Genomic DNA, 25,354 nt, shown 5'->3' with positions numbered 1-25,354 from the left:
GTGTAGGGCTTGGTGAAGCCATGACGCACCAATGGTGATCACATATCGGGGGTGTAGGGCTTGGTGAAGCCATGACGCACCAATGGTGATCACATATCGGGGGTGTAGGGCTTGGTGAAGCCATGACGCACCAATGGTGATCACATATCGGGGGGTGGAGGGCTTGGTGAAGCCATGACGCACCAATGGTGATCACATATCGGGGGTAGGGCTTGGTGAAGCCATGACGCACCAATGGTGATCATATATCGGGGGTGTAGGGCTTGGTGAAGCCATGATGCACCAATGGTGATCACATATCGGGGTGTAGGGCTTGGTGAAGCCATGACGCACCAATGGTGATCACATATCGGGTGTAGGGCTTGGTGAAGCCATGACGCACCAATGGTGATCACATATCGGGGGTGTAGGGCTTGGTGAAGCCATGACGCACCAATGGTGATCACATATCGGGGGTGTAGGGCTTGGTGAAGCCATGACGCACCAATGGTGATCACATATCGGGGGTGTAGGGCTTGGTGAAGCCATGACGCACCAATGGTGATCACATATCGGGTGTAGGGCTTGGTGAAGCCATGACGCACCAATGGTGATCACATATCGGGGGTGTAGGGCTTGGTGAAGCCATGACGCACCAATGGTAATCACATATCGGGGGTGTAGGGCTTGGTGAAGCCATGACACACCAATGGTGATCACATATCGGGGTGTAGGGCTTGGTGAAGCCACGACGCACCAATGGTGATCACATATCGGGGTGTAGGGCTTGGTGAAGCCATGGCGCACCAATGGTGATCACATATCGGTGTAGGGCTTGGTGAAGCCATGACGCACCAATGGTGATCACATATCGGGTGTAGGGCTTGGTGAAGCCATGGCGCACCAATGGTGATCATATATCGGGGTGTAGGGCTTGGTGAAGCCATGATGCACCAATGGTGATCACATATCGGGGGTGTAGGGCTTGGTGAAGCCATGACGCACCAATGGTGATCACATATCGGGGTTTAGGGCTTGGTGAAGCCATGGCGCACCAATGGTGATCACATATCAGGGGTTTAGGGCTTGGTGAAGCCATGGCGCGCCAATGGTGATCACATATCGGGGTGTAGGGCTTGGTGAAGCCATGGCACCAATGGTGATCACATATCGGGGTGTAGGGCTTGGTGAAGCCATGACGCACAATGGTGATCACATATCGGGGTGTAGGGCTTGGTGAAGCCATGACGCACCAATGGTGATCACATATCGGGGGTGTAGGGCTTGGTGTAGGGCTTGGTGAAGCCATGACGCACCAATGGTGATCACATATCGGGGTTATCAGGGCAAGAAATCTGCAATAGCTGCCACATGTCAGATTTTTAGATTGTGTACAGTATAGAATGCATTAATTTTCAAAATGTCTATGGGGCAGCTATTGCAGATAGGGCCATCTGGTCCTAAACCCTTGATATGTGAAAACCTGAAGCACCATAAGTGTTTATGAATAATGGCAGTACCACATTTTTGTTCCACCTTATAATGAAGGGGTTTTTTGTATTAAGATTTGACACCACTTAAATGATACTGTTTGAATCAATTTTGATCTTTGGATTTTATATTGATATTTTGGCATCTGTTTCTAAGGCACAAACCAAGACCTACCGTATTTCGTCAAATAAACGCCCCTGGGGGCGTTACATTTTCCCAAGAGGGGGCATTTATTCAAGGTCAATTTTAGAACGACAATTCCCGTTAAAATCATTAGGTAAACTTAAAATTCACGCTAAAATGACGAACTATCAAATAGAAACACTGACTTCTGCTTCACTTCCGGGTTTCCAATCGAGATTTTCGCCAAAAAGTGATGCTATTATTGACCATGTGAGCAACTTGGTAAGCTTACTACACAAGATAGCATGGAAATATCGGCATTTTTGAAACATCTTGGTTGAAAAAAGTGGTGGGGGCGTTTATTTGGCTAACAGCGCCACCATACAGGGCAATATAGGGAGTCCTGATTCTCTTGTTCTATGGCAGTTTTTGATACTGTTGCAGCCTTGTGATCCATCCAAGAACTCCATACACACAATTGACTTAATTCCACCTAATATACTGTAAACCCTTCAAATCAATCGGATTTCAGAATTTGATACAAAATACAATATTTATAAAACCATCAAAATCTCTGCAGCAATAAGATATGCATGTAATAGTGTTGTTATCGATAAGTTGATGCTTTTTCAAGTGGATTAGTTTCAAATATTAACAGCGGTTCAGAATATTTTACCCCTTGTATATATGATTCAACAACCACACCAGCAAGTATGCTTCAAGCCTTTAAGAACTGTTCGAGTATTAAATGCCCATATCTGAAGTCCTCTTTGAGTTCAACTTAAAGTTCCTCTTGCGTTCCCTCCTCGAGCAACCCTTGCAGCCATAACTAGCTTCGTATTAGATGATACAATCATCAATGTCAACCTCAACTTTTTTCAGTCTCGCTTTTCTTCGCTGATTTCTTTGGATGCATCGATGGCTTTTTTCACTCGTTGTTCTTTTCTTCTTCACCTTTCCAGTACTTGTAATTGTTGTTTAGTTGTTCTATGAGTTCAGAGCAGTCTAGGAAACCTGAAATAGTATTCAAATTAAAATAACTTAATTTTCTTGCCCAGGAATCAATATAGGACCTCTATATATGCATACTAAATTATTATTGATTTTCTGTTTGTTTTTGTTTAGCACATTATTTAAACCTGAAAACATTCTTTTTTCCTTTACAATATTATGTATTACAAGCTGGCTTTTCACTTGCCGTAAATCATAGATGCAAAGAGAAGAGTAATGAAATTGCAATCCAAATTAATATTTAAATTTCTAAACAGCCTTGAGATAACTTTTAATATACCATATAATTCCGTCAATGGAATTAAGCAGGTCTTGGTACAGCATTTTGGGCAATCCTTGGCTACAAATTTTGTATTTTTGCTAAGTTTTTTTTTTATACGTATTGCTTTGTATTGTTTATTTTTATTTGCCTATTACCGTACTGACGCGAGTATAGTCCCACCTTCGAGTAAAGTCCCACCCCCAAATAAATGCATTCAAATTCAATGCATTTTGACATCATTAATAGAGTATGACATGAATACAAATTATCAATTTTCATATTAAAAATACAAAACATCTTGAAATTTTGTTTTAATTTTTTTTTTTTTAGGTCAACCATGAATGATCCTAGCATCTAGGTCTAGATCAAGGGACACTACAAAACCGACAAAAGAAATTAAAATTTTTTTTGAAATTCGAGTATAGTCGCGTCAGTACGGTATGTGATTTTGATGTTTAATGCCAAATAAAATGAAATGAAAGTATCAGCCAATCTCACCATCCCATGCATCAAACATGTCCATGATAAAATAATCCACAAATGACGTCTGGGACTTGGGCACGCTACACGTTGTTCTATCGAATACTGGCATTACTACAGGCAAACCCCTCTTCTTCTCCTCATCAGTCTGTAATCAAAACACAATAAGAGACAAACAAAATAAGTAATATGTGCTTCAACTGATGCTAACATAATGGAGTGCATCTCAATCAATATGCTTTAGTTAGCTTAACCCTAACCGCCTAGGGGCTTTTTGGCGACGGGAAGGGAAAGAAGGAAGGAATAAAGAGAGAAAAGAAAGAAAGAAGTTGTTTGCTCTGGGTGGGATTCGAACCCGAGACCCCTCGCATGCCAAGCACTCGGTCGGCGACACTTTGCCACGGGTCTTGGGCTTCGCTGGCCAGCAAAACCGTGCCTATATATCACTTAGGGCGATTGCGTCATCACACCACGTGGGATGCATGCACGAACAGCGCATATATCAAGAGGGGGACATTCCAAGGCGATCCTTTGTCCCCATTATTTTTCTCATGTGTTTCAACCCATTGCTCGAATACCTGGAAACCATGCGTGAGAAGACCGGCTTTTGTTTGGACACAACCAAAATCATCACTACCCAATATGCCGACGATTTCAATCTCATCACCAATAACAAAATTCAACACCAAAAAATAATGAACGAACTTCATACGAAGGCTACCAGCATGGGTCTCACATTAAAACCATCCAAATGTCGTTCACTCTCTTTATGTGGTGGCAAACCAACTCTGATTGATTTCCATATCGGTGAAAATGTCGTGAAAACCGTTAATGAGGACCCACAAAATTCCTCGGTCGCTGATAACGCTTTCATGGAAAGTAACAAGAAATTTATGATTATGTCTATGCACAGCTCTATAGTAAATTAAATAATATTGACTCCACTTTAATTCGCAATGAGTACAAACTGGCAATATATATCCGTTACTGCCTCCCCTCCATGAGATTCTGTCTTACGGTGCATGACCTGACCCATTCTAATCTTGTGCTTTTAGACCGTATGTCCGGGCAGTATGTTAAGAAATGGCTTGGGATTCCAAAACATGGTGCAAATACTGCCCTGGTCCATATGTCCCGAGGGCTTAACATCCAGCGCATTTCTGATGTTTATCGCCAGGCTCATTCCGCATCATATAGTAGATCTAGGTGCAAAGCTGATGAAGTTACTAACCTGGCTCTTGACCTCAAGCTCAACAGAGAATCTACGTGGTCTCGTAAAATTTCCATAACCAACCAGTGTGAAAACGTTCATGCACTTGCTATTGGAGCCCGGGTCAACCCCCCCTGGTAATAAGGTCCAACCTGATGTTAAAAAGATCCTGAAGGAAGAGACGGATAACCACTGGAAATCTGTAGTTGAGCCCCTCTTGAGCCAGGGGAGTTTCCAAACTGCTTGAAACATGTAATTCGATCTGTCTTGGAAATCCATTATGTTTTCATTACCAAAGGGTGTGCTTAAATTTGCAATCAATGCCTCCATAGATTCCTTGCCATCATTCACCAATTTGAAAAGATGGGGAAAAAGGCTTACGGACAGCTGTCCCCTTTGTCAGGGGAAAGGTACTCTCCTGCACATTTTAAATAATTGCCAAAATATGCTGGACAGGTATCTATGGAGACACAACAACCTCATCTGTATTTTTCTTTCCACATTTCAACAGTCGGAGGCATTTCGTAATTCTCATATTAAAATCTATGCCGATCTGGAAAATTATACCATAGGAGGGGGGACCATACCACCCAATATCATTTCCACGTCTCAAAAACCGGACATTGTGTTATACTGGCCTTCTGACAAGCGAGTCATTCTCTTTGAGTTGTCGGTACCATTTGAACCAAACATCAGTAAAGCTCATTACACCAAACTTGATCGCTATTCTTCCCTGGTTGCCGACATCACTAACGCCGGTACTGTTGCTCACTTGTTGCTGTTGAAGTAGGCTCAAGAGGCTTCATTGACGCCGACAACAAGAATAGTCTGACTCTGCTGTCAAAAGATCTCAATCTTCCCACAAAGTATTCTGATCTCAAGACCCAGTTGATTAAATCGGCGCTAATGTCATCTTATTCCATTTTCATCGCCAGATATGAAACATCTTGGAATGTAAATGAAATTATTTAACTTTTTCTTCCCGCCATGAGTATTTCCAACTTTGTTTATTTATTTAAATGTTTGTATTTTTGTCCTGCCTTGCCTGCAACCGGAATGGGTTGCAGTAGATCTGGGCTTTATATGTGTTTTTCTTTATGTTGAATAAAGATGATTTATATATATAGTATTTTGTAGCATTCAGGAGGGTTAGGGTTAAGGAAGCCTATACTGAGTTTCGATAGTGGTAACCTAACCCTAACCGCCTAGGGGCTTTTTACGACGGAAGGGAAAGAAGGAAAGAATAAAGAGAGAAAAGAAAGAAAGAAGTTGTTTGCTCTGGGTGGGATTCAACCCGAGACCCTCGCATGCCAAGCACTCGATCGGCGACACTTTGCCACGGGTCTTGGGCTTCGCTGGCCAGCTGAAACCGTGCCTATATATCACTTAGGGCGATTGCGTCATCACACCACGTGGGGATGCATGCACGAACAGCGCATATATCAAGTAGTATTTTGTAGCATTCAGGAGGGTTAGGGTTAACAATGCTGCTACAGTTTCCATAAAAACATTTCCATTTACATGTGGGACAAACTAAACCAACACTAAGCATTTTGCACTAGCAAACAATTATAGTTAAGTCTGTACTTGAACCTACAACCCAGCAGATATGAGAATTCACCAAGATAACTGTGAGCAAGCTAGCGAGCAAAAATGTTCATTTGTCACACTATTTGTGCCCATCCACCACAAACTGGTCGTTAAGTCTGCATTTTCCATTTTGAGATACAATCAAAAACAGTATATGGATTTCTATGTAAACTATATAAGGAATTTGACCTTTGATGAACAATAACTTCACTTCCAGATGTCGGATGAAGCTGGTTGAGGTGTCATTGTAAAGCTGAAAGTGCATTCTTTCAAAATCTGCAAGAAACAGAAAATGATCTAAAGCCGACTTTACTACCACTTCGTGGTGGACGGTCACATTTTTGCCTAAAACAAGGTGAACCCATGTGTCCCACAAATGTGGTTGATTTTGTCAAAGTATTTAAAACCATAGAGGGCACAATGCCCACCCAAGCGGTCTCCTGTTGGGGAGACAATCTTACCTGGTTGAAGTACTCCTGTGATATTCTCTTAGCCCATGTGATGCATATGTCTAACGGCCTAGCAGGATTACACACATCGGCGCATTTGATCAGCATTCTTCGTATCAAAGCTCGGTTTTCTGGAGTTGTGATGTGTGAAGAGTCTGGTGTGCTTCCACCTGTTGTACTCTAACAAATCAAATTAATTTAAAAAAAATTAGGACATACTTATCTAGAAGGACTACCAAGCTAGCAGATTGCATATTTGAGGTGATGGTTCATACTATGGTATGTGGGTATGTGCCCAGGTTTCAGGGTGCATTTGTAGTCAATTTGGTATGGTGATGCCCCCTCACATGTCTGTTTTGTATGGCAAACAGGGTTGATTGGTGAAAAGTAGGCATAGATAATAATAGCTTTTCTAAACCCAATGGTCATATCTTATACAATATTTTTCTTCTTTTTTTCAAGGGGATATAGGAGGAGGGAGGTTATGATGAATATGACTTCTTACACACTGTATTTCTGCTGTTTATGTGTGTATAAATTCCTACTTTCAACTTTTATTTCATTGTTATAATAATAACAGAATAAAGTCCCCATGGTGCAGGTAGACACTTACTGCCTGAGATGTGCTATCATCCCTTCCCTGTTTGTTGGTTTATTAATAGAGTTAACAAACTTGGAGAGATGCTCAAAGTGCTTGTTCATCTCCGTTGCTAATACCATGTCAATAATCGTGTGCCTCAGAGCACGGTAGTCATCCCTGCAGCAAAAAAATACAATTCATTCAAAAATTTTAATTACCCAATAAGACTGTTGGTTATTTGGATGCAATATCTTATGGAGCAAAAATCATAAATAGGCCTACATGTTACAATATGATCATCAATATGATCATCTATGCCATATCACAAGGTATGATGGTTGATAAAATTATCTAAAGTCTGCACAAAAAGTAACGCAGCTGTTATAAATACGCATATTGCTTAAGAACTAGTAATTGTTTTCACAATATTTCAACATGGAAAGAAGGATCCTTTATTTACGCGCAGTTTGGTACCCCATTTGTCCATTGTCGTTCAATATTAACAACACAGTAGTGCTTTTAAAGAAAAATGCCCGAATTTGAAAGTTGCAATTTACAGCGATCAATGGTTATTATGCAAGCGTTGTGGCATGTAAAACCCACCATTATCTTCCGCGCTGACTTTAAATCAATACAAATTAAAAACACTGCTGTGATGTTAATATTGAATGAAGATGGACGAATGGGGTATCAAAATGCGCGTAAAGATATCGTCCTTCTTTTTATGTTAAAATATTGTTTCTGAAGCAATAGGCGAATTTATAACAGCTGCATTACTTCTTGTGCAGTCTTTACTTAAATTTTGATGAATTGTTTACCTATCATTTTTTGTTTTTTTGATTACATCAGAGTTGGGTGGCCTGATTTTTTTTCATCTAGTATTTTCTACCTTACATAGCCTAAATCTTAAAGTTTGATGGGGGTCAATTGGGGAATGAGACTGTTAATCAGGTCAGCCAGCTTTAATTGGTGCTAATTTTATTAATATCTTGAGAAGACATTTAAAAATGGCCAAAGAATATAACAAACCAAGAACTTTATGAGAAATCAAAATTAATGGATCTAGATGGAGTAGTAAAATAAAGAAACAAACACTCCAGTGGCTTGATCACCTTCTCAGACTGAAAACACTCCTGCGCTATTAAATAGAATACCAAAGGCCAGTAAAGAGACCACCAAAAACCACATGGATATCATCAATTGAGTAAGAACTGAAAGAAATTGAAACAGATCTAACTATCCAGAGGGCGCTTAAACTATGGAATGAAAGACAAGCATGGATACATATCACCAGAGGTTTGACAGTAAATTTTGCTGATCCCTCCTGTTCTTTTCTATGTCGATTTAACACACGATTCCCACTGTTGTTTTGGATCCACTTTAGCACCCCCGGTACACGCATGGAGGCCACCATTTGGGCTTTTAGCACCCACCTTAACACCCGGCTATCATGGCTACGCGTTCAGCATTACGCATTCCCAACTGTCAATCATCGGGGTTCAATCACCTTGAGCTTCACAACGATATCTGAATAGACTATGGCCAAGTCTTACATGTAGGCGTGAAATTTAGGTTAATTTTCGTGATTGAAACAGTATTTTTCTTGGCCCGGATAGCGGGATTGTTGGTTGATTTAATGTATTTGATAAATTAAGTTCATGGATGCGCTAAAAATATAATTAAAAGTATTAAAAATGCCATTCTACATTTGAAAAAAATGCACTGTAGAAGGCTTGAAAAAATCTAACCGTGGATGCAACATGCCGCAATTGTACGGGTAATTTTCATGACTTGAACGCGGAGCACGGACGCGATGTAGCCAGTGGAAATCGCGGTAGTGTTCCAGGCCTACGCTATGGCATACTTTCATTACTTTTATAATGAGCTGTCATATCCCAATTTGTTTTATCTCTGATATCACTGATGATGATGCTTACCTGTCAAGTTCCTTGAATAAATTACACCTGTCTTCCCTTGTGGTGAGTTGGAAGGCGAGAGCTGAATGATGACTTTCTAACACAGCACTGAAAAACAAACACCACAAACAAAACAAAATTAACTTATAATATTGTTACAGATTATTGCAAGGCATTCATATCATAAGTTGTTTAACACCATCTCTGGTATGAGCGTTTGGACAGTATTTTTTATGGGACCTGAGAGTGCATTAGAAATATCAAATTGCATTCTGAATACGAATAATGTCCTTCTGATATCAAATAATTTTGATTGTTTTTTTAAATTTGGGATATAATACAAATTTTATGACAAACTATTAAAATTTGATATATTTTAGATTTTTGATATATTACAGTCCTCAAAGTAAACTTTTAATGCTATAACATGTATACATCGAGGGCCTGCTTGAAAAACAGTGCTTATCACTGAAGCATGTATAACCCTCGATAAAGAAAGAATAAATAACTGAATAATAAATGATGTATTTAAAGTGTATGTACCTGGGATGAAAAGCCAACGATCAATTGAAAATTTTGACCTTTCATATTGAAGATATACATTTTTCTCCCAAAAGACTTAATTTTTTTGTTGTTTGGGGGAAAAAAATCAACATCTTCAATACAAAATTTATTTTAAAAGTCGATACCAGGGTTTGATATCTCGTATTCTTCACCACTGCATCACTGGGTAATACAATCATGCAAAAAGTATAAATTTAAGAAAAATTGAGGGCATCGCTGTAAGCAAATCACACATTATGGCTTCAATTAAGGGGTACTACACCCTGTGGTAAATTTGTGACTATTTTTGCATTTTCTCAAAAATAATAACACACTGGTAACAAAAGTTATGTATATTATTGGGGCAAGGAATCCAATTACTACGCTGAAATTTCAGTGACTCAAGACAAGCGGTTCAGTATATATGACAGGAAATGAGGTACATCGTAGCGGTATCTTATTTCTTATCATAAATAACAAACCGCTTGTCGTGGGACACTGAAATTCCAGTGTAGTAATCGGATTCCTTGCCCCTATAATATACATAACTTTTGTTACCAGTGTGTTTTTAGTTTGTGAGAAAAATGCAAAAATAGACACAAATTTATCGAGGGGTGTAGTACCCCCTTAAAGTATATAATAATGTACACTAATCTGGCCTTTAATTTTCAGGAATCGGGAGTCAAGGTTTTTAACATCACAAATGAAGGTCAGTGGTACTGACCGCAACGTTGGTTGCTCAAAGGTATGTTGGAATAATCTGGTTGACTAGATGGAATTAGGCACTCGTAATCTGGCCCTTTTGTTCACAATAAATCTGTTGCCCAAATACTGCACTACACAATAAAGCAATACACCAAAATATATCACATGCAGACAGACTATCACCAACATCCCAGCATGAACAAGTTACTTTCAATAATTGTACTCACGTATCGTTGTATAAAATAGCTAATTCGCTGCCAGCATTGCACAGAAAAGAGTTTGTTTTGCCGGGATGATCGACATCGTGAACTGTGGCTGCTATCAATGAGGCTACCTCATCTGCTGGCTCAAATGCTTCCTGTATGAGGCAAATAATTTACAGGGTCAAAAATTACTTTGTAATTCAGGACTTCTGCATGCATGAGAGATGTACTATAAGATGATCAAATGGAAGGGAGAAAAATAAATGGGAATGCTTATAAATTAAAGGCCAGGAACCTGGAACTAAAATATAGACAAGAAGACAGCAGAGAGTGGAGAAATTGGGACCACACACACACCTGCCTAGAAGGTGCAGGCTATTCCAGTTGAAATCCATACACCCACATGGAAGACAATACCTTAATCTTCCATTTGAAATTTACACTCGTGTGGAAGATAGGGGTGAATGGATTTCAACTGGAATAGCCTCATACTAAGTAAGCAAGCATGTATACAACAAGCCTATCCTTCAGTAGACATGAATACTGCTATTTTGTTTGTCAATAGATAATTTGTATTACTTAGTTGAATACTCAGTAACTCTTGCACTGCTCAGTGCGGGAATTACACGCTATTGCCTACTTTAAGATTTCAGAAGTTATTCAATATTGCATTCATAGATTGGCTATAATACCGCGGAGATGTTGACTTTGTATTGCGGGCTGGCGAAGGCAGCCTCACTTCCCCATGGCAAGGGCTGGCTGAGAAGGGTCAACCGCATGTGAAAAATTAAAAGGCATGGAAGATTTGTACGATTTTGTGAAGACATCTTGATTATTTTGGGATTGCATTATTGATTTGACTATTAAATTCATGTATACTAAATAACATGCTGTTAAACAGCCTCACGTGATATGTGACCGTACAGCACGAATGAGCCGTAAATGTCCTCAATTGTATTCCGAGTTACAGTGTAAAATGGGCATGAAGGTCATATTCATAGGTATTTCAATTTGGTGCTACGTGTATCTCATTAAATGAGGTACACGTAGCACCAAATTGAGGTACCTATGAATACGACCTTCATGCCCATTTTACACTGTAATTCGGAATACAATTGAGGACATTTACGGCTCATTCGTAATATGTTGCTGGTCACATATATGAACATAGAGGGTCAACTAAAACTAGCATACCTTGAGTCTCTCCTTGCCCAAGAAGAAAGCAGTAGCCTGCAAGACATCTGCAGCATGTGTCGAGTTGTGGTATGGGTTAGATGAATGATAATTAGCCTCTATCACCTGCAGCCAATTCCTTAATACTGTCTCATTGATACCCAGGAAACCGCACACGTTGAAACGACTGAAAGCTTTCAATCCAAGGTAGATCAGCGGTCTGTATGGATATGTAAATAATGCAATGCCTGGTAAGTGTTGCTCCATTCATTTCAAATTTAAAAATTCAAACACTTATTTGTGCCTTTTGTCTTTATGAGGCTACTGTGATCAAGACTTACCTATGTGCAGTAACTCTTTCTAATTCAAGTATGTTGAATTTCCATGTGGTTTCTTGCTCTAAAATCTTGAGTACTTCAGGTGGAGCCTGGTTGAGATGTGTTGGTGGACTGGCAGTCAGCTGGTTTATTGGACCTGAGGTGATAGCACAATTACATTCAATGAGTAAATATTTATAATAACAAGTAATATTTACACCGCTACACGCATACCCGTATGTAAAATCACTAATAACAGTTCATGGACATACACATTTGATTTTCACTTCTATGTTGTTTTACCTACAAACAAACCTCTAGGAACAGTGGATGTCCAAAGTGGCAGTGCATCCCTGTTATAGAGATATTCCCTTCTCTTTTCAAATAGCTCTGACACTTTAATGTGCACAGGGATGAATCCTCCTGTACACGGGACTAACGGCTTTACGTGACTTCCGAACCACAGGACGTCGCGCACACACTACCTAATATCTGCACGTGCTAATCAGTGTATGGGGTTGAGAAGATATTCTACAATTAAATTCTGTAATGTAAATGGACTTAATTGATGGATTCCCAACCATATAGGAACTTTTTGGGAGGGAAGAGAATTTTCACCTAAAGCAAGCCCAAGGCTCGAACCCTTGTCGATCGTATCTCCCCAGCCGGCAGCGCAACGCCTTAACCGCTCGGCCATCTCACCCTCATCTTGTCCCTGTTATACAAATATTCCTCATGTTTGTGTCCTTACCAGTGTTTATTAACACACACCTACTTGTAGAGAGCGACAAATGAAGACCTTCAACCTTGGACACCTGATGAAACTAAGCTCCAAACCATTTTACAATCCAATTATGACCTGACCCCACACCAGCAAACCAGACATGATCTTATATTGTATGCACTTTCTCTTGTTTGCATACCTGGTGGGAACATGTATTACGCTACTTGCAGTTCCGCCATATATGCACTATGTGCGGGAGAGCCTCGAACTGGCAGCATACATGAAAGGAAGAATTATGTAACCTTACACAGAACGTTATGACTAGTTCAATTCCCATTCATGTATGCTGCCAGTTCGAGGCTCTCCCCGCATTATAGTGCATAATGGCGGAACCGTGCAAGTAGCTTAATGTTGATGGTTATCATGACATTTTCAGGGAGTGTCCTTCTTTGCCATTATTTACAAATGCACACCCACATCCCCTCCTTGTAACAGGTGTAGAATGGGACATGTCTAGGAAACCATGAAAATGGGGACATCAATAAAATTGTGCCATATTTTCATTTTCATAGGTACACCCCAATCAATTGAGATACATAACATGTACAATGGGGATATTGTGATTTGCATATGTGTACTACCAAGCACGAAAATTAAAATTTACCGCCTTGGACCATGTGCCTGTTGTGCCGGTGAAATTCATATTTAATAATAATAATAATATGTACACTTGTAAAGCGCGAGATCCATAATAAACGCTGTATGCATACAGAGCAAAACAAAATATACCAGCAGGAAAAATGGAAACAAGGAACAAATGCAATCAACAATAGTACATTTCAAGATACATGAAGTAAAAAAAACAACATTTAGTGCTTTTTTGCACTATATGCAAGAGGGTGCCGTGTTGTCGAATAAAAACGCCCAGGCGTTACATTTTCCCAAGGGGGCGTTTATTAGAGGTCATTTGTAGCACGAAAATTCCCGTAAAAATCATTAGGTAAGCTTAAAAGTCACGCTAAAATGACGAACTATGACCTTTTGACACTGACTTTTGGTTCACTTCCGGGTTCGGATGCCGATTTTCGCCATTTATTGCTGCTACTCGCGACCATGTGAGCAACTTGGTAAGCTTACTACACAAGAAAGCATGGAAATATCGAATTTTGAAACATCTTGGTTGAAAAAAGTGGTGGGGGCGTTTATTTGAGGGGGGACTATTTGACTAAATACGGTATATACTAAAAATAGTTCAAAATGCCCTGTACTCCTTCTATACCCCTTTGATACTTTAAAAGCATCAAGTGATTTCTACATGGGGATATCCCCGTTTGCAGGTACATCCCCAGTTTTATATTTAGGTACGTACATGTTTCACAAACACACTACTCACTCACTACGCTACATTAAAGTTTTATTCAGATTTCCTTTGACAGCTTAACCATCGCGTATACGTGCGTGACGTCAAGCGTGTGCATTGGACCTTGTGCAAATAATACGCGCTGGACGGCTAGCAGTACGCTTAATTTGTAAAAGGAAATCTGAATAAAACTTTACCCACCTTTTGATAATGATAACTCAGCTGATAACCGTCTTCGTCCACCTGTATATGTACCATGCTGTAAAACATAAACCATGCAAATATAGGATGAATTAATCAATACAGCTATCAATCCTCCTATGAAATCAATTAATGATAGCACAGCTCTGAAGATCCCATTTGTCTTGTTGCTATCAAACTCATCTTCCGTACAGAAATACTTATTAATCAATGTCAATAGGGTCACTATATAGTCAGACATCTTTCACCACAAAAGCTGTATTTTCCACCCTCTTCGGTGATTTTCTGTTCCTCGCTGCAACTTTCCGCTATAAGAATGAATAATATTCCTTGTTTCGTTCTTCTACCCTAACTTTTATCACTGCAGCAAATTCCTGCTATGGATACATAATGCTGTAGCAAAATTTCACAACTGTAAAATGCACACAAAAAAGACAAACTATATCCTGGCCCATACTAGCTCAAATAATCTGCATTCATAAACATAAATCATGAACATTTTTGTTTGTTCCATGCACGTGTTCTAAGCACATCACTCTTAAATAAGAAACTGCAAACCCATGCAAATTGGGCTGTTCCATTTAAAATCCACACTACCCCTGTGGAAGATTTTTAAAAATCTCTTCCACAGGGGGGGGGTATGTTTTTCAAATGTAATTGGTCAGGGTTATTCATTTTGAAACTCATACTCCCTCTGTATTGTGGCTTTACCTATATCTTCCACAACTGGAGTGATTGATTAGAATGGAAGTTACCCAACTGTCTATTCTATTCGTTACGCATACTCCCCCTGTGGAAGACTTTAGCTGAATCTTCCACAGGGGGAGTGTGGATTTTAAATGGAATAGCCCAATTATAATTTAGTGACGCTCAACACAGACTTCTTATTGTCTAATTTCTTAGATTTTTTATTCTTTGATTGAAAAACACAATAAATCTCCCAGGGAGACAATGACTTGACAGATCCACTTAATTTAGAGAAAATTATCAAGATGACAATGTGTAACCATGGTAACCAAACTGATATCATGCGTGGTTTCTTTTCTTGTGATCAAAATCCTATTTTATGGTACTTTTTACCTTATGCAATGGTAAAAATGTGTTGAGCAACAGTCAAAGTCACTTCTCAGAAGAAATATGTGATGTGATCAATCAAAATCAGTTGCAAGTCGGATATATTGATTTTCAGCCAAACAAAGACAATAATTTCTTTTGCTGCGTATTGTTTTAGAAACACTTCAAATGTTCATATTTTGGGAACTAAATGTTCACTTTCAATGGGATTTCCTGCAAATTTGTAATCATATAAAAAACTGAAAATTGAATATGCCAGACTTCAGACTGATTTTACTTGATCACACCACATATTAAGAGGTGACTCAAATTGGCACCACATTTTCTTTGCTATACTAGATATTTCAATTGAATGGACACATCTTTCAACAGCTGTACTCAATCCAACTGTGATCATATATTGGATATTTCAAATTACAACTAGCAAAGCAAGACCTTGGGTACAATAATTAAACTACTAACCAATCATGAGTCAGTTGGCATGGTTGGTGGTTACGCCACTGTGTACTGGACCCTTCTCTAACAAAAAATACCTGTAAGTTGACAACAAAACACCACTGTTTTAAGGCCCTGACCAACCCAGATTTTGCATTTTGGGATGTTTTTTTTCTTCTATTAAATATTGCTAAAATCATGTAAAATCAGCTGAGTTTTGAAGCTTGCGGTGATATTTTCGGGTCATCACTTTAGCCTCCAGAAATTTTTTTTTTTTAAAATCCAGACCGACTCTACTTGAAAAGTCCGTCCACCCATAAAAACAAGGGGTGTTTTGCGTGGTCAAATAATGAATGTTTGAGGTGAATGTGTATGTCACTTGTTAGTCATAATGAAATTGAATGAACCAATCAAATCGTATATGAAAGGACATCAAGTCATTTCTATGATGACAAGTTATCATGTATGTATGTTGAATTCTCATGGGATATAAACTTTTCCTGATGCTGCTTTGAAACATATTAGGGTTGGCAGATGTCAACAACTCTTTCACAAATGAAGAGCTTTGAACTTACTACAAGCATATTGCACATCTACATGAGGTTTGGGCAAAAACAGTGTTCAAATTCTTTTGTTTTGCATTGTTTTAGCCACAGATAAATTGCTCATAACACGGTAACCAGATGTCTGATTTTGATGGGGTTTGTAGCCTTTGTAAACTGCCAAAAAATAATGTAAAAAATTCTAATTGAAAATTGTTGACATATGACTCATTCCCCTTGATCATGTCACATATACCCCTACAATTGTCAAATGTCATTTGATTGATCAAACCACATACATGTATACAGTTTGTCCACTCTGAAGTACAAAGTGACAATGCGCGTGTATACAGTGCGTTAACAGTGCGTAGTGCTGCGTCTCTGCTGCAGGTATGCGTGTCTTCAAAGTCGGCACAATGTGTGCGTCCACGTCGGTACTTTGTACTTCAGAGTAGACAGACTGTACTGCATGCTTCACCTGGTGTCCCGGATTGATCTAGTTTAGTATGACATGTGACTAGCCTAAATGAAATACATGATGGGATCAGATTTACATGTCATAACTAACCTATCAGGATTAAATAGCTGGCCTGGATTGATCTAGTTTAGTATGACATGTGACTAGCCTAAATGAAGTACTGATGGGATCAGATTTACATGTCATAACTAACCTATCAGGAATAAATAACTGGTCCGGATTGATCTAGTTTAGTATGACATGTGACTAGCCTAAATGAAGTACTGATGGGATGCACATGTGACATCAAACCTATCAGGAATAAATAGCTGACTGGCCAAGGCTAAAATAATCACACATAATTAATTGTACCTTATTATGACGGAGTGGGTGTGTATTTTACAGTGCTCATGAAACTGAGTGTGTGAAACTGATAGTAAACCCTTCATTCATTCAATATTGTCTGGATAAAGATTACTTTTAGCCTCTGTGGATCATCTATCATCTTGTAGAATTATACAAATGATACCATTATTTATTTGCAGATACCATTATTTGAAGCAAAACAATGATACCTAATCAATTTTGAAACATAAACCATTATGTAACAAAATATGTGTAATTATATACACTAAGTCTTGATGTGCACAATATCACTGCGAGCACCAAATTACCAAGAAATAACATGGACTAAAACAAAACAATATTCTGAAAGGACAAATCCATTATCAGACAAGTATAATCATGCTTTACGTCATAATTGCAAACAAGTTGGAAAGTACACCAAATGCTAAAAATCTCTGAATATTACTATGTCAAGTACTTCAAATGGACTATTCAATTGTGCTCACTTCCTATTTCATTGCAGATTGGAGGGAGGGGGATGACCTTGTAATGAAACTAGTTGCATTTAAAACAAATCATGAAGCATATACTCACTCATTGCACTGCAGACACCTTCAAACCATATTTGTGATACCTTCTTATTGGATTTCTTGCTAAATCTTAGCATTTTTAATTTCTTCAATGCATTATAATTTTCTAGCCAATAAGTATCACACTAAATGATACACAGTGACAAATCACACTATACAAGGATTTTGTTTATGTCACTACTAAAGGTCCGTTCATACTACCACTGCATTTGCGATGCGATGCGTTGCTTTGCGATGCCGATATATCGTTTACTTTTTGCTGTAATTCAGCGCAACTCGTCGCATTTCCAAGTTAAAATGTATTTAACTTTATTGCAATATCGCAATGCAGTAGTTTGCAGTACGATGCAATGCGGCAATGCACAGCAAAGCAGTCAAATTAGGGCAGCTGATAAGGCATCAGACTTCAGTGTCAGAGACCCCAGATTTGAGCCCGATGACTTTGAAAAATAATGTTCTCATGAAAATAACTGGGCTAGCTTGAAATTACCTAGACAAGGAACTAGCTGCATTATTTCTAAGATTTTGGAACGTGCTGTTCATAATCAATTATATTCTTATTTATCTAAACATGGTATTCTTCATTCATCTCAATCTGGTTTTAGGAATAACCACTCAACCACTACAACCCTTCTTGACACCTCTGACTACATTCTTAAAAACATGAATGATGGAAAATTAACTGGTGCAATTTTTCTTGACCTCAAGAAGGCTTTTGATACCATCAATCATAGTCTTCTAATTAACAAATTAAAGCAATGTGGTATTTCTGGCTCATGTCTAAAATGGTTTATATCTTATCTTAGTAATAGGTCACAAGCTGTTAATATTTCTTCTACTATGTCTGACTTTAAAGATGTGAATATTGGTATTCCGCAAGGTACAATCTTAGGGCCTTTATTGTTTATCATTTTTGTAAATTCACTTCCAAACTCTGTTAACTGTAAAACTATAATGTATGCAGATGACACAACTCTTATATGTAGTTCTAATGATTCATCACTTCTTCAAGCAGAATTAAATGATAATTTGTCTAATGTTGCCTCTTGGTTGAATGAAAACAATCTCACATTGAATATCAAGAAAACAAAACTCATGATTTTTGGCACAAGTTATATGTTGAATACATTTGATGATATTGATGTTTCATACAATGGTAATAATATTGAAAGAGTTGATAAATTCAAGTATCTTGGGGTTGTATTTGATGAATTATTATCTTGGAATGAACATGTAAGCCATATTTCTTCTAATATCTCAAAGCGCATTAGCCAGAAGTGCCGGGGTCAAAATAACAGCCATGTCTTTAGGAGATCCATAATCTACATTTTTGACCTCTTCCCTCATTCAAAACTAATGTTATTCATAGGATCTTTTATTATGGTCCGTTTAAAATGTAGTTGATTTTCTCATCGCCTATGCCTCACCGTGGATGACAGCATTAATACAAAGTAGTTTTTGTGTGTGTTTGTTTTTCTGAAACCATACACAATATAGCTTTATGTAAAAGATTGGCTTCATGCATAAACTGGAACATGCAATCTCAGTCAAAATTAGTTAGAAGACCTACATTGTAGACACAATTTAATTGCTTGGAACACAAAAGGGTTAACGTCTACCTTAATACGAGGCACGTCTGTTTGATATTAAATAATTTTTTGAAATCCACGATATAATACAAATTTTACGGCAATTATTTTTGGTCGATTTTGAAATCCCAAAAATGTATGACCCTCCCGACTGGTGTCAAATGAAAGAGAAAAAAGTAAAGAATATGATTTTTAAAAATTCCCCACCAGAGGGTTGAAAACTCCTCATAAGACTCGAGTCAATATTCTTATTTTGGGTCCTTTTCATCTCAAAATCCCAAGAAGGTACAACACCTACCCCCTCCTGGGGTAATTTTGGTATACCACAATATACTGCCAAAGCTATTTAAGGATGCACACAGGATCACTGAAGTGTTACATGGTCAAAATTGAGTTTTCATCACTAATGTCATCTTCAAACCGTATTTTATCTTGTCATTAATAGATTTTAAAGAAATCTTAAAATTTGAACCATAAGAAAAGCTATTTTAAAGACCCATTTTCATTAAAAATTCGTCAAAATGCAAAAAGCAAATAAATCATTGTTTTCCTGCAATAGATCGCGTACTCGTAACGCGAACTTCGGCGTACAGCTAGAAAAGACAAGCACACATCATGCACATGGTAAACTGGATGGGACGATTACTGATTGAGGCGCTGGAGTCGCCAATCGCGATCACTACCGTATTTTATCGTATTGATCTCTTCCAAGGTAGGTAAAGCTTGCACCATTGCATTGCGAATCTGCGGACGACAGACCACCACCGTCCCGTCCCAGAATCAGTAGGCCTACTCGATAAATTTCGCCAAAAAATAGTGGTATAAATTATAGGTTTTTTTTATATGAACATAATAGTGAATTTTTTGTTTGTTTTTGTTTTGTTTTTCAAGTTTCATTCTGAACTTGAAAAGATGAAATCGGGGATGAAATTTACCTGTAAGAAGTAGTTAGCCGTATTAGAAGCCCTGTAATGATGACGCAATCTGGTAGATACGATAGAAAACGTAGGCCCTAAATATTTTGTACTAAATATAGTACATCATTAGGCTTATTATTTTATGTTTAAAAAATTGTTTTATTTCATTCATTCATTCATTCATTCATTCATTCATTCATTCATTCATTTCATTGTTATTATTTGATTTGGTGTAGTTGGACAAGAAAATAGGCCTATTATATTAGCTTATATTTTATGCAGTCCCAGCCTTGGTTCGGGAGCCTCTGCGGTCGTTCAGTCTCGTCTTAATTTTGAAGACAATAAAAAATAGGCAAGCAGTTACTACCGGTAGGCCTATATTAGATACCTAAGGCCCTGAATATGTTTCAAAGTGTTATTAAAACACGGATTTAAGATTCGTTTTCAAACGTTCTCTACTCCTGATTGACCATTAACGCAATGTCAAAAACGTTGACATTTCAATACATCATATCGACCATCTAGGCATAGGCCTACAACTCTATGTCAAAAATGTCGATATTTGAAATCGGCATGGCGAGCACGCGTTTATGAAAGCATTTTCATGAATGTTTTAATGCTAAATAATAATTTCAAGCGAGAAATATAATCTTAAGCGCAAATTAGGTGCTTTTTTCATAACCCATTTTAACTACATTTCCATTAGTAGGCCTATTAGGTCTACCATATATACCATGATTGCGATAAAAGTTTTTGGTTTTACAACACTTTTTGCGAATGTTTTGGCCTAATTCCTTTTTATTTGCAATGTTTGTCTGGCTTTCAACTTTCACGTTTATAATGTTTTCTGCATACTTTTAAAAGGTAAACTGCTTTAAAGCATTTTCGTGAATGTTTTCATGCAGTGTTTTAAAACGCTCTTTATAGCATGATGCCTATATACGGTAGGCCTACTGCATAAACCACAATCTAATTTAAAGCCATAAGTGTTCCGTTTTCTACTTTTGAAATTCGGTTTTGTTAGGCTATGTAAATTTCCGTGTTTTTCAGTTTTCTTGTGACCTCTCCGTGTTTTGCCCATTGAACATTATATATAAGCCTACTTTTTGTCCGTTTTACAAGAAATTTATTCAAGACATATTACAACTTTTACCCCACTTTTTACACGTTTATTTGATTGAAAACAACAGACACACTTTTTTTAATTTTTGTTGTTGTATTTTATTCACTTTTTATGCGGTACAAAACTTTATTGTGGCTTTAGGCCTATAATAGGCCCATGACTTTTGTACGTGTTTGATATTCCGTAAAAAGTTAAAAATAAAATATGATAACAACAAACAATTAAAATAACAAAAACGGAATATTGAGTAATGCGACACATCAGAATCTTTTAAAATTTTACTTGGGATTCCTGTGGTGTAGGCCTAGCTATAACGGGTGATAAAATGCCTATCTTTGGCGCGGACGGGCAGCTGTGGTGCCTCTCAAGCACCAACTAAAAAGAAAAAGCAACGAGTAGTAACAACATCATGTTTGCGGTTCAGAAAAGGACAATGAACATAAAAATGCAATATGTCAACACACAAAAAAAAAAATCACCAAAAAGCGATAAATTAAAAACATTGCATTTTTATGCAAAATTATGAAAATTAGTACAAAACAGAAATCGCAATTCGCGGTCACCACGCCACACGATTCATTTCATTCACTCGGTTCTCCATACATTTTCCGTTTGAATTTCGATATAACGCTTTCAATATTTCTTCAATGGAAGAAGATAGCTCTATTTCGGACCAAGTCAGTGCTGATGTCCCACTTCCCCCAACTGGGAACTTGGATATTAATCAGATATCGGCTATCCTTGATAACAAACTATCCAAATTAAAGAGGGAGATTACGGAAGAGTCGGCATTCCAATTGACTTCAGTTGTGAAAAAAGCTAGACTGAATCCTGTACAGTTTAAGAAACAGGGGTGCCAGCATCAGTACCAGCACAATGAGCAAGTGAAAGAGAAACTAGAAGAGGCAACCATAAGCATTGATGCAGGCAAATTTCAAAAGGCTAAAGAAGTTTTGGCAGAAGGTATAAACATTATAGACAAACGTCAAAAAATAATTAAAATAGCAGATAACCATGGTTGGGACACTGTTCAGGCGTACGTTTCGGACGATCTTGCCAGTGATAGCGATGATGACAAGCGTCTATCAAAGGCCGTGCGCCAGGCGGAGTTCAAGCGACGAGATCGTAAGCGGAAACGCTCTACCAGCACCAGGGGACGGGGCAGTTTTAGCTCCTCAAGCAGTTTCAATTCCAGCGCTTCGCCGCCATCACCAGTAGACCTCAATTTCAGGGATCAGTCAGGGTCAACCGAGTATGTACCAATCATGTTGGGCCTGTGGCCAAGTGGGGCACTTACAATACCAATGTCCTCAAAGATCGGGCGGAAGCACAGGCCAGCAATGGCAGGGAGGAAATAAAGCATAATGATAAGATAAGTACACGTATTTTTGACGAATTTGAAATCGAAAAGAATTATGAGTATGAAGCGAAATTCAATTCAGAATTCTCTGGAGTTGCAGGCCGTTTACGCCGCTGTAAACAACACTGGTTCGATAATTTTAATCCTCCATTGTTTGTCATTGATATCCTCAATAAGGGTTACGTAATTCCATTCACAAGTCTCCCCGCCACCAGTGTATCTCAAGAATAATCGATCAAGTTTGGATCATCCGGATTTTGTCATCGAGGCCATTTCAAAGTTGTTAGAGGCAGGTAGTATTAAAGAACACAATTCAACCCCTTTCGTTGTAAATCACCTCACAGTTTCTGAAGGCAAAAAACTCAGACTGGTTTTGGACTTGAGACACGTAAACCAATATACATTCGTGTCCAAATTCAAGTACGAAGGTATCGCTACTTTGGCTGACATGTTTTGTAAAGATTTTATTTTTCACCTTTGATCTTGAGAGCGGGTACCAGCATATTGATATTTTTGAGCCCCACCAAAAGTTTTTGGGTTTTAGTTGGATGTATGGCAATCGTGTCCGTTATTATCGTTTTCCGTTCTCCGTTCGGGTTAAACACAGCTAGTCATTGTTTCACGCAAACGCTCCGACCTTTGGTTACAAGATGGCGTTCCATGGGGCATTGTTCTATTTTATATATTGACGACGGCATCTCAGGTCACGCTGACAAGATTACAGCTCTTGCGGCAAGCCATATCGTTCAGAAAGACCTAGCTTTATCTGGTCTTAAAGTAAGTGTGTCAAAAAGTGATTTTGTACCTAAACAATCAGGAGTATGGTTGGGTTTGTTGATCGATACCATTTCTATGCAGTTCAGTTTGCCCGGTAACAAGTTGGCAAAAACACAAAATGCCATTGCCGATTGTCTGAATAAGCATTTGCAATTGATTCCCGTTCGAGATATTGCCCGTATCGCAGGTTTTATTATCTCTGCATCCGGCGCTATCGGTCGTTTGACAAGATTGTTTTCTAGACATTTGTACAGATTGATCGAAACTTCGCAATTCATGGTCAAGTAAGGTTTTTCTTTCTGAAGGTGCTATCAGCGAATTACAATTTTGGTACAAAAATATAGCACGCGTGAATGGTCAGCCTATAAAACCCATTTTTTGTGCAACAGCCGCAGTGTATTCCGGCGCAAGTGATTCGGGTTTTGGGGGTTTTCAGTTCAGCTGGTCGATTCAGTGTGTTCGGGAGTATGGTCCGAGGCGAAAGTCGTGAAAGTTCAACAAGTCGTGAACTCAGAGCCATTTTGTATGTACTCCGCTCATTAGGACCAAAACTATCGGGTAAAAAGTTGAAGTGGTTTACCGATAGCCAGAACGCTTGTCGTATTATTTCCGTGGGTAGTACAAACCCCAATTTACACGATTTAAGTATCAATGTGTTCAATTGTTGTTTACAGTTTGACATCATTATTGAGCCTGAATGGCTCCCTCGTGATCTCAATACACGAGCAGACGAGTTAAGTAGGATCATTGATCCGGATGATTGGTCTTTGAATCGCAGTGTTTTTACATTTTTGGACAATCGATTTGGTCCACACACCATTGATAGATTTGCATCATATTACAATGCACAAATCCCTCGTTTCAATTCAAGATATTGGAATCCTGGTTGTGTAGCGGCTGACTGTTTTACGCAGAATTGGGTTCACGAGAACAATTGGGTCTGCCCTCCAGTTTCTATGATTTTGAACGCAGTGAAGCACATGATGAAATGCAAAGCATACTGGAACTGTGATAGTTCCAGAATGGCCATCCGCATCATTTTGGCCCGTCCTTTCACCAAAATTGGGTTCTTTGAAGAAATATTTGGTGACTCACGTGATTTTGCCAAATTTGCAAGATTTGTGTAAGCCAGGTCGAGGGCAGTGCATTGCTTACAAAAAAGGAAAGCGTTTATTTGAAAATGCTTTGCCGTTCAATTTGATCGCCATGAGGTTCGATTTCAGAAAAGCATAAAAAAGGACTATTATTGTATCTAAGCGAAAAAGCGCACATGCATCCGAGTTGTTTGTAATCCATGAGTGATTTTGTATTGTTTGTAGTCCTTGAATAATCCATGAGTGATTTTGTATTGTTTGCAGTCCATGAGTGACTAAAGAAACAGTCTCGAGAGACTTATCAATAACATGAATTCATTTGATAAACGATGTAATAAAGAACTGTTGCAATCCATGATGGATTTTTTACATAGTCCATGAGAGATTATTTGATCCAGTCTATGAAAGACTACGCAGTAATCGAAATATTTTTTGACAGTTAACCAGTCCTTGATTATATAATCGTCATTATCAATTTATATTGAGAGAAAGAGCATGTAAATCGTAATTTAACGCCAGATTTATAGTCCACGACGACAGGAGATAAATAAATAAACCGATTTCATGAAGAGTGTGTAATTTATATGTCAACGATATCAAATTCAGAGTTTTTTGATTTAATTAAGATGTTTTGTCAATTCTTCGATTATGGTCCTGATCATGAATTTTGAATCAAAAAACATAATTTGTACCAGAATTTGTCAATTATTTCGTATTTTGTAATAAGATGTTAC

General features: G+C 38.3%; 1 protein-coding gene across 3 annotated transcripts in view; it reads right to left on the bottom strand.

The window, feature by feature from the left end:
- Positions 1 to 1,963: 1,963 nt before the first annotated feature.
- The window catches only part of LOC140171873 (high affinity cAMP-specific and IBMX-insensitive 3',5'-cyclic phosphodiesterase 8B-like), a 153,415-nt gene continuing 130,024 nt past the window's right edge, over positions 1,964 to 25,354 (bottom strand). For 2 of the 3 annotated variants that reach the window (XR_011861655.1, XR_011861656.1), the window contains 8 exons: positions 14,318 to 14,375; positions 12,057 to 12,189; positions 11,737 to 11,935; positions 10,567 to 10,697; positions 9,113 to 9,199; positions 7,209 to 7,352; positions 6,608 to 6,775; positions 3,368 to 3,494 (listed from right to left, as the gene is read on the bottom strand). Coding sequence is in view for 1 of the 3 variants with exons in the window: in XM_072195212.1 (XP_072051313.1) it covers positions 2,522 to 2,607; positions 3,365 to 3,494; positions 6,608 to 6,773; positions 7,209 to 7,352; positions 9,113 to 9,199; positions 10,567 to 10,697; positions 11,737 to 11,935; positions 12,057 to 12,189; positions 14,318 to 14,375 (1,134 nt within the window). In the remaining 2 variants the exon portion in view is untranslated. Of the gene's footprint in view, positions 2,608 to 3,364; positions 3,495 to 6,607; positions 6,776 to 7,208; positions 7,353 to 9,112; positions 9,200 to 10,566; positions 10,698 to 11,736; positions 11,936 to 12,056; positions 12,190 to 14,317; positions 14,376 to 25,354 lie in introns of those variants that run through there. The other variant, XM_072195212.1, reaches the window with a different exon arrangement.

The sequence above is a fragment of the Amphiura filiformis genome, chromosome 15, assembly GCF_039555335.1.
Source record: "Amphiura filiformis chromosome 15, Afil_fr2py, whole genome shotgun sequence".
NCBI lineage: Eukaryota > Metazoa > Echinodermata > Ophiuroidea > Amphilepidida > Amphiuridae > Amphiura > Amphiura filiformis.
Note: the sequence above shows the minus strand (reverse complement) of the source record. Positions and strands in the feature narration are given on the sequence as shown.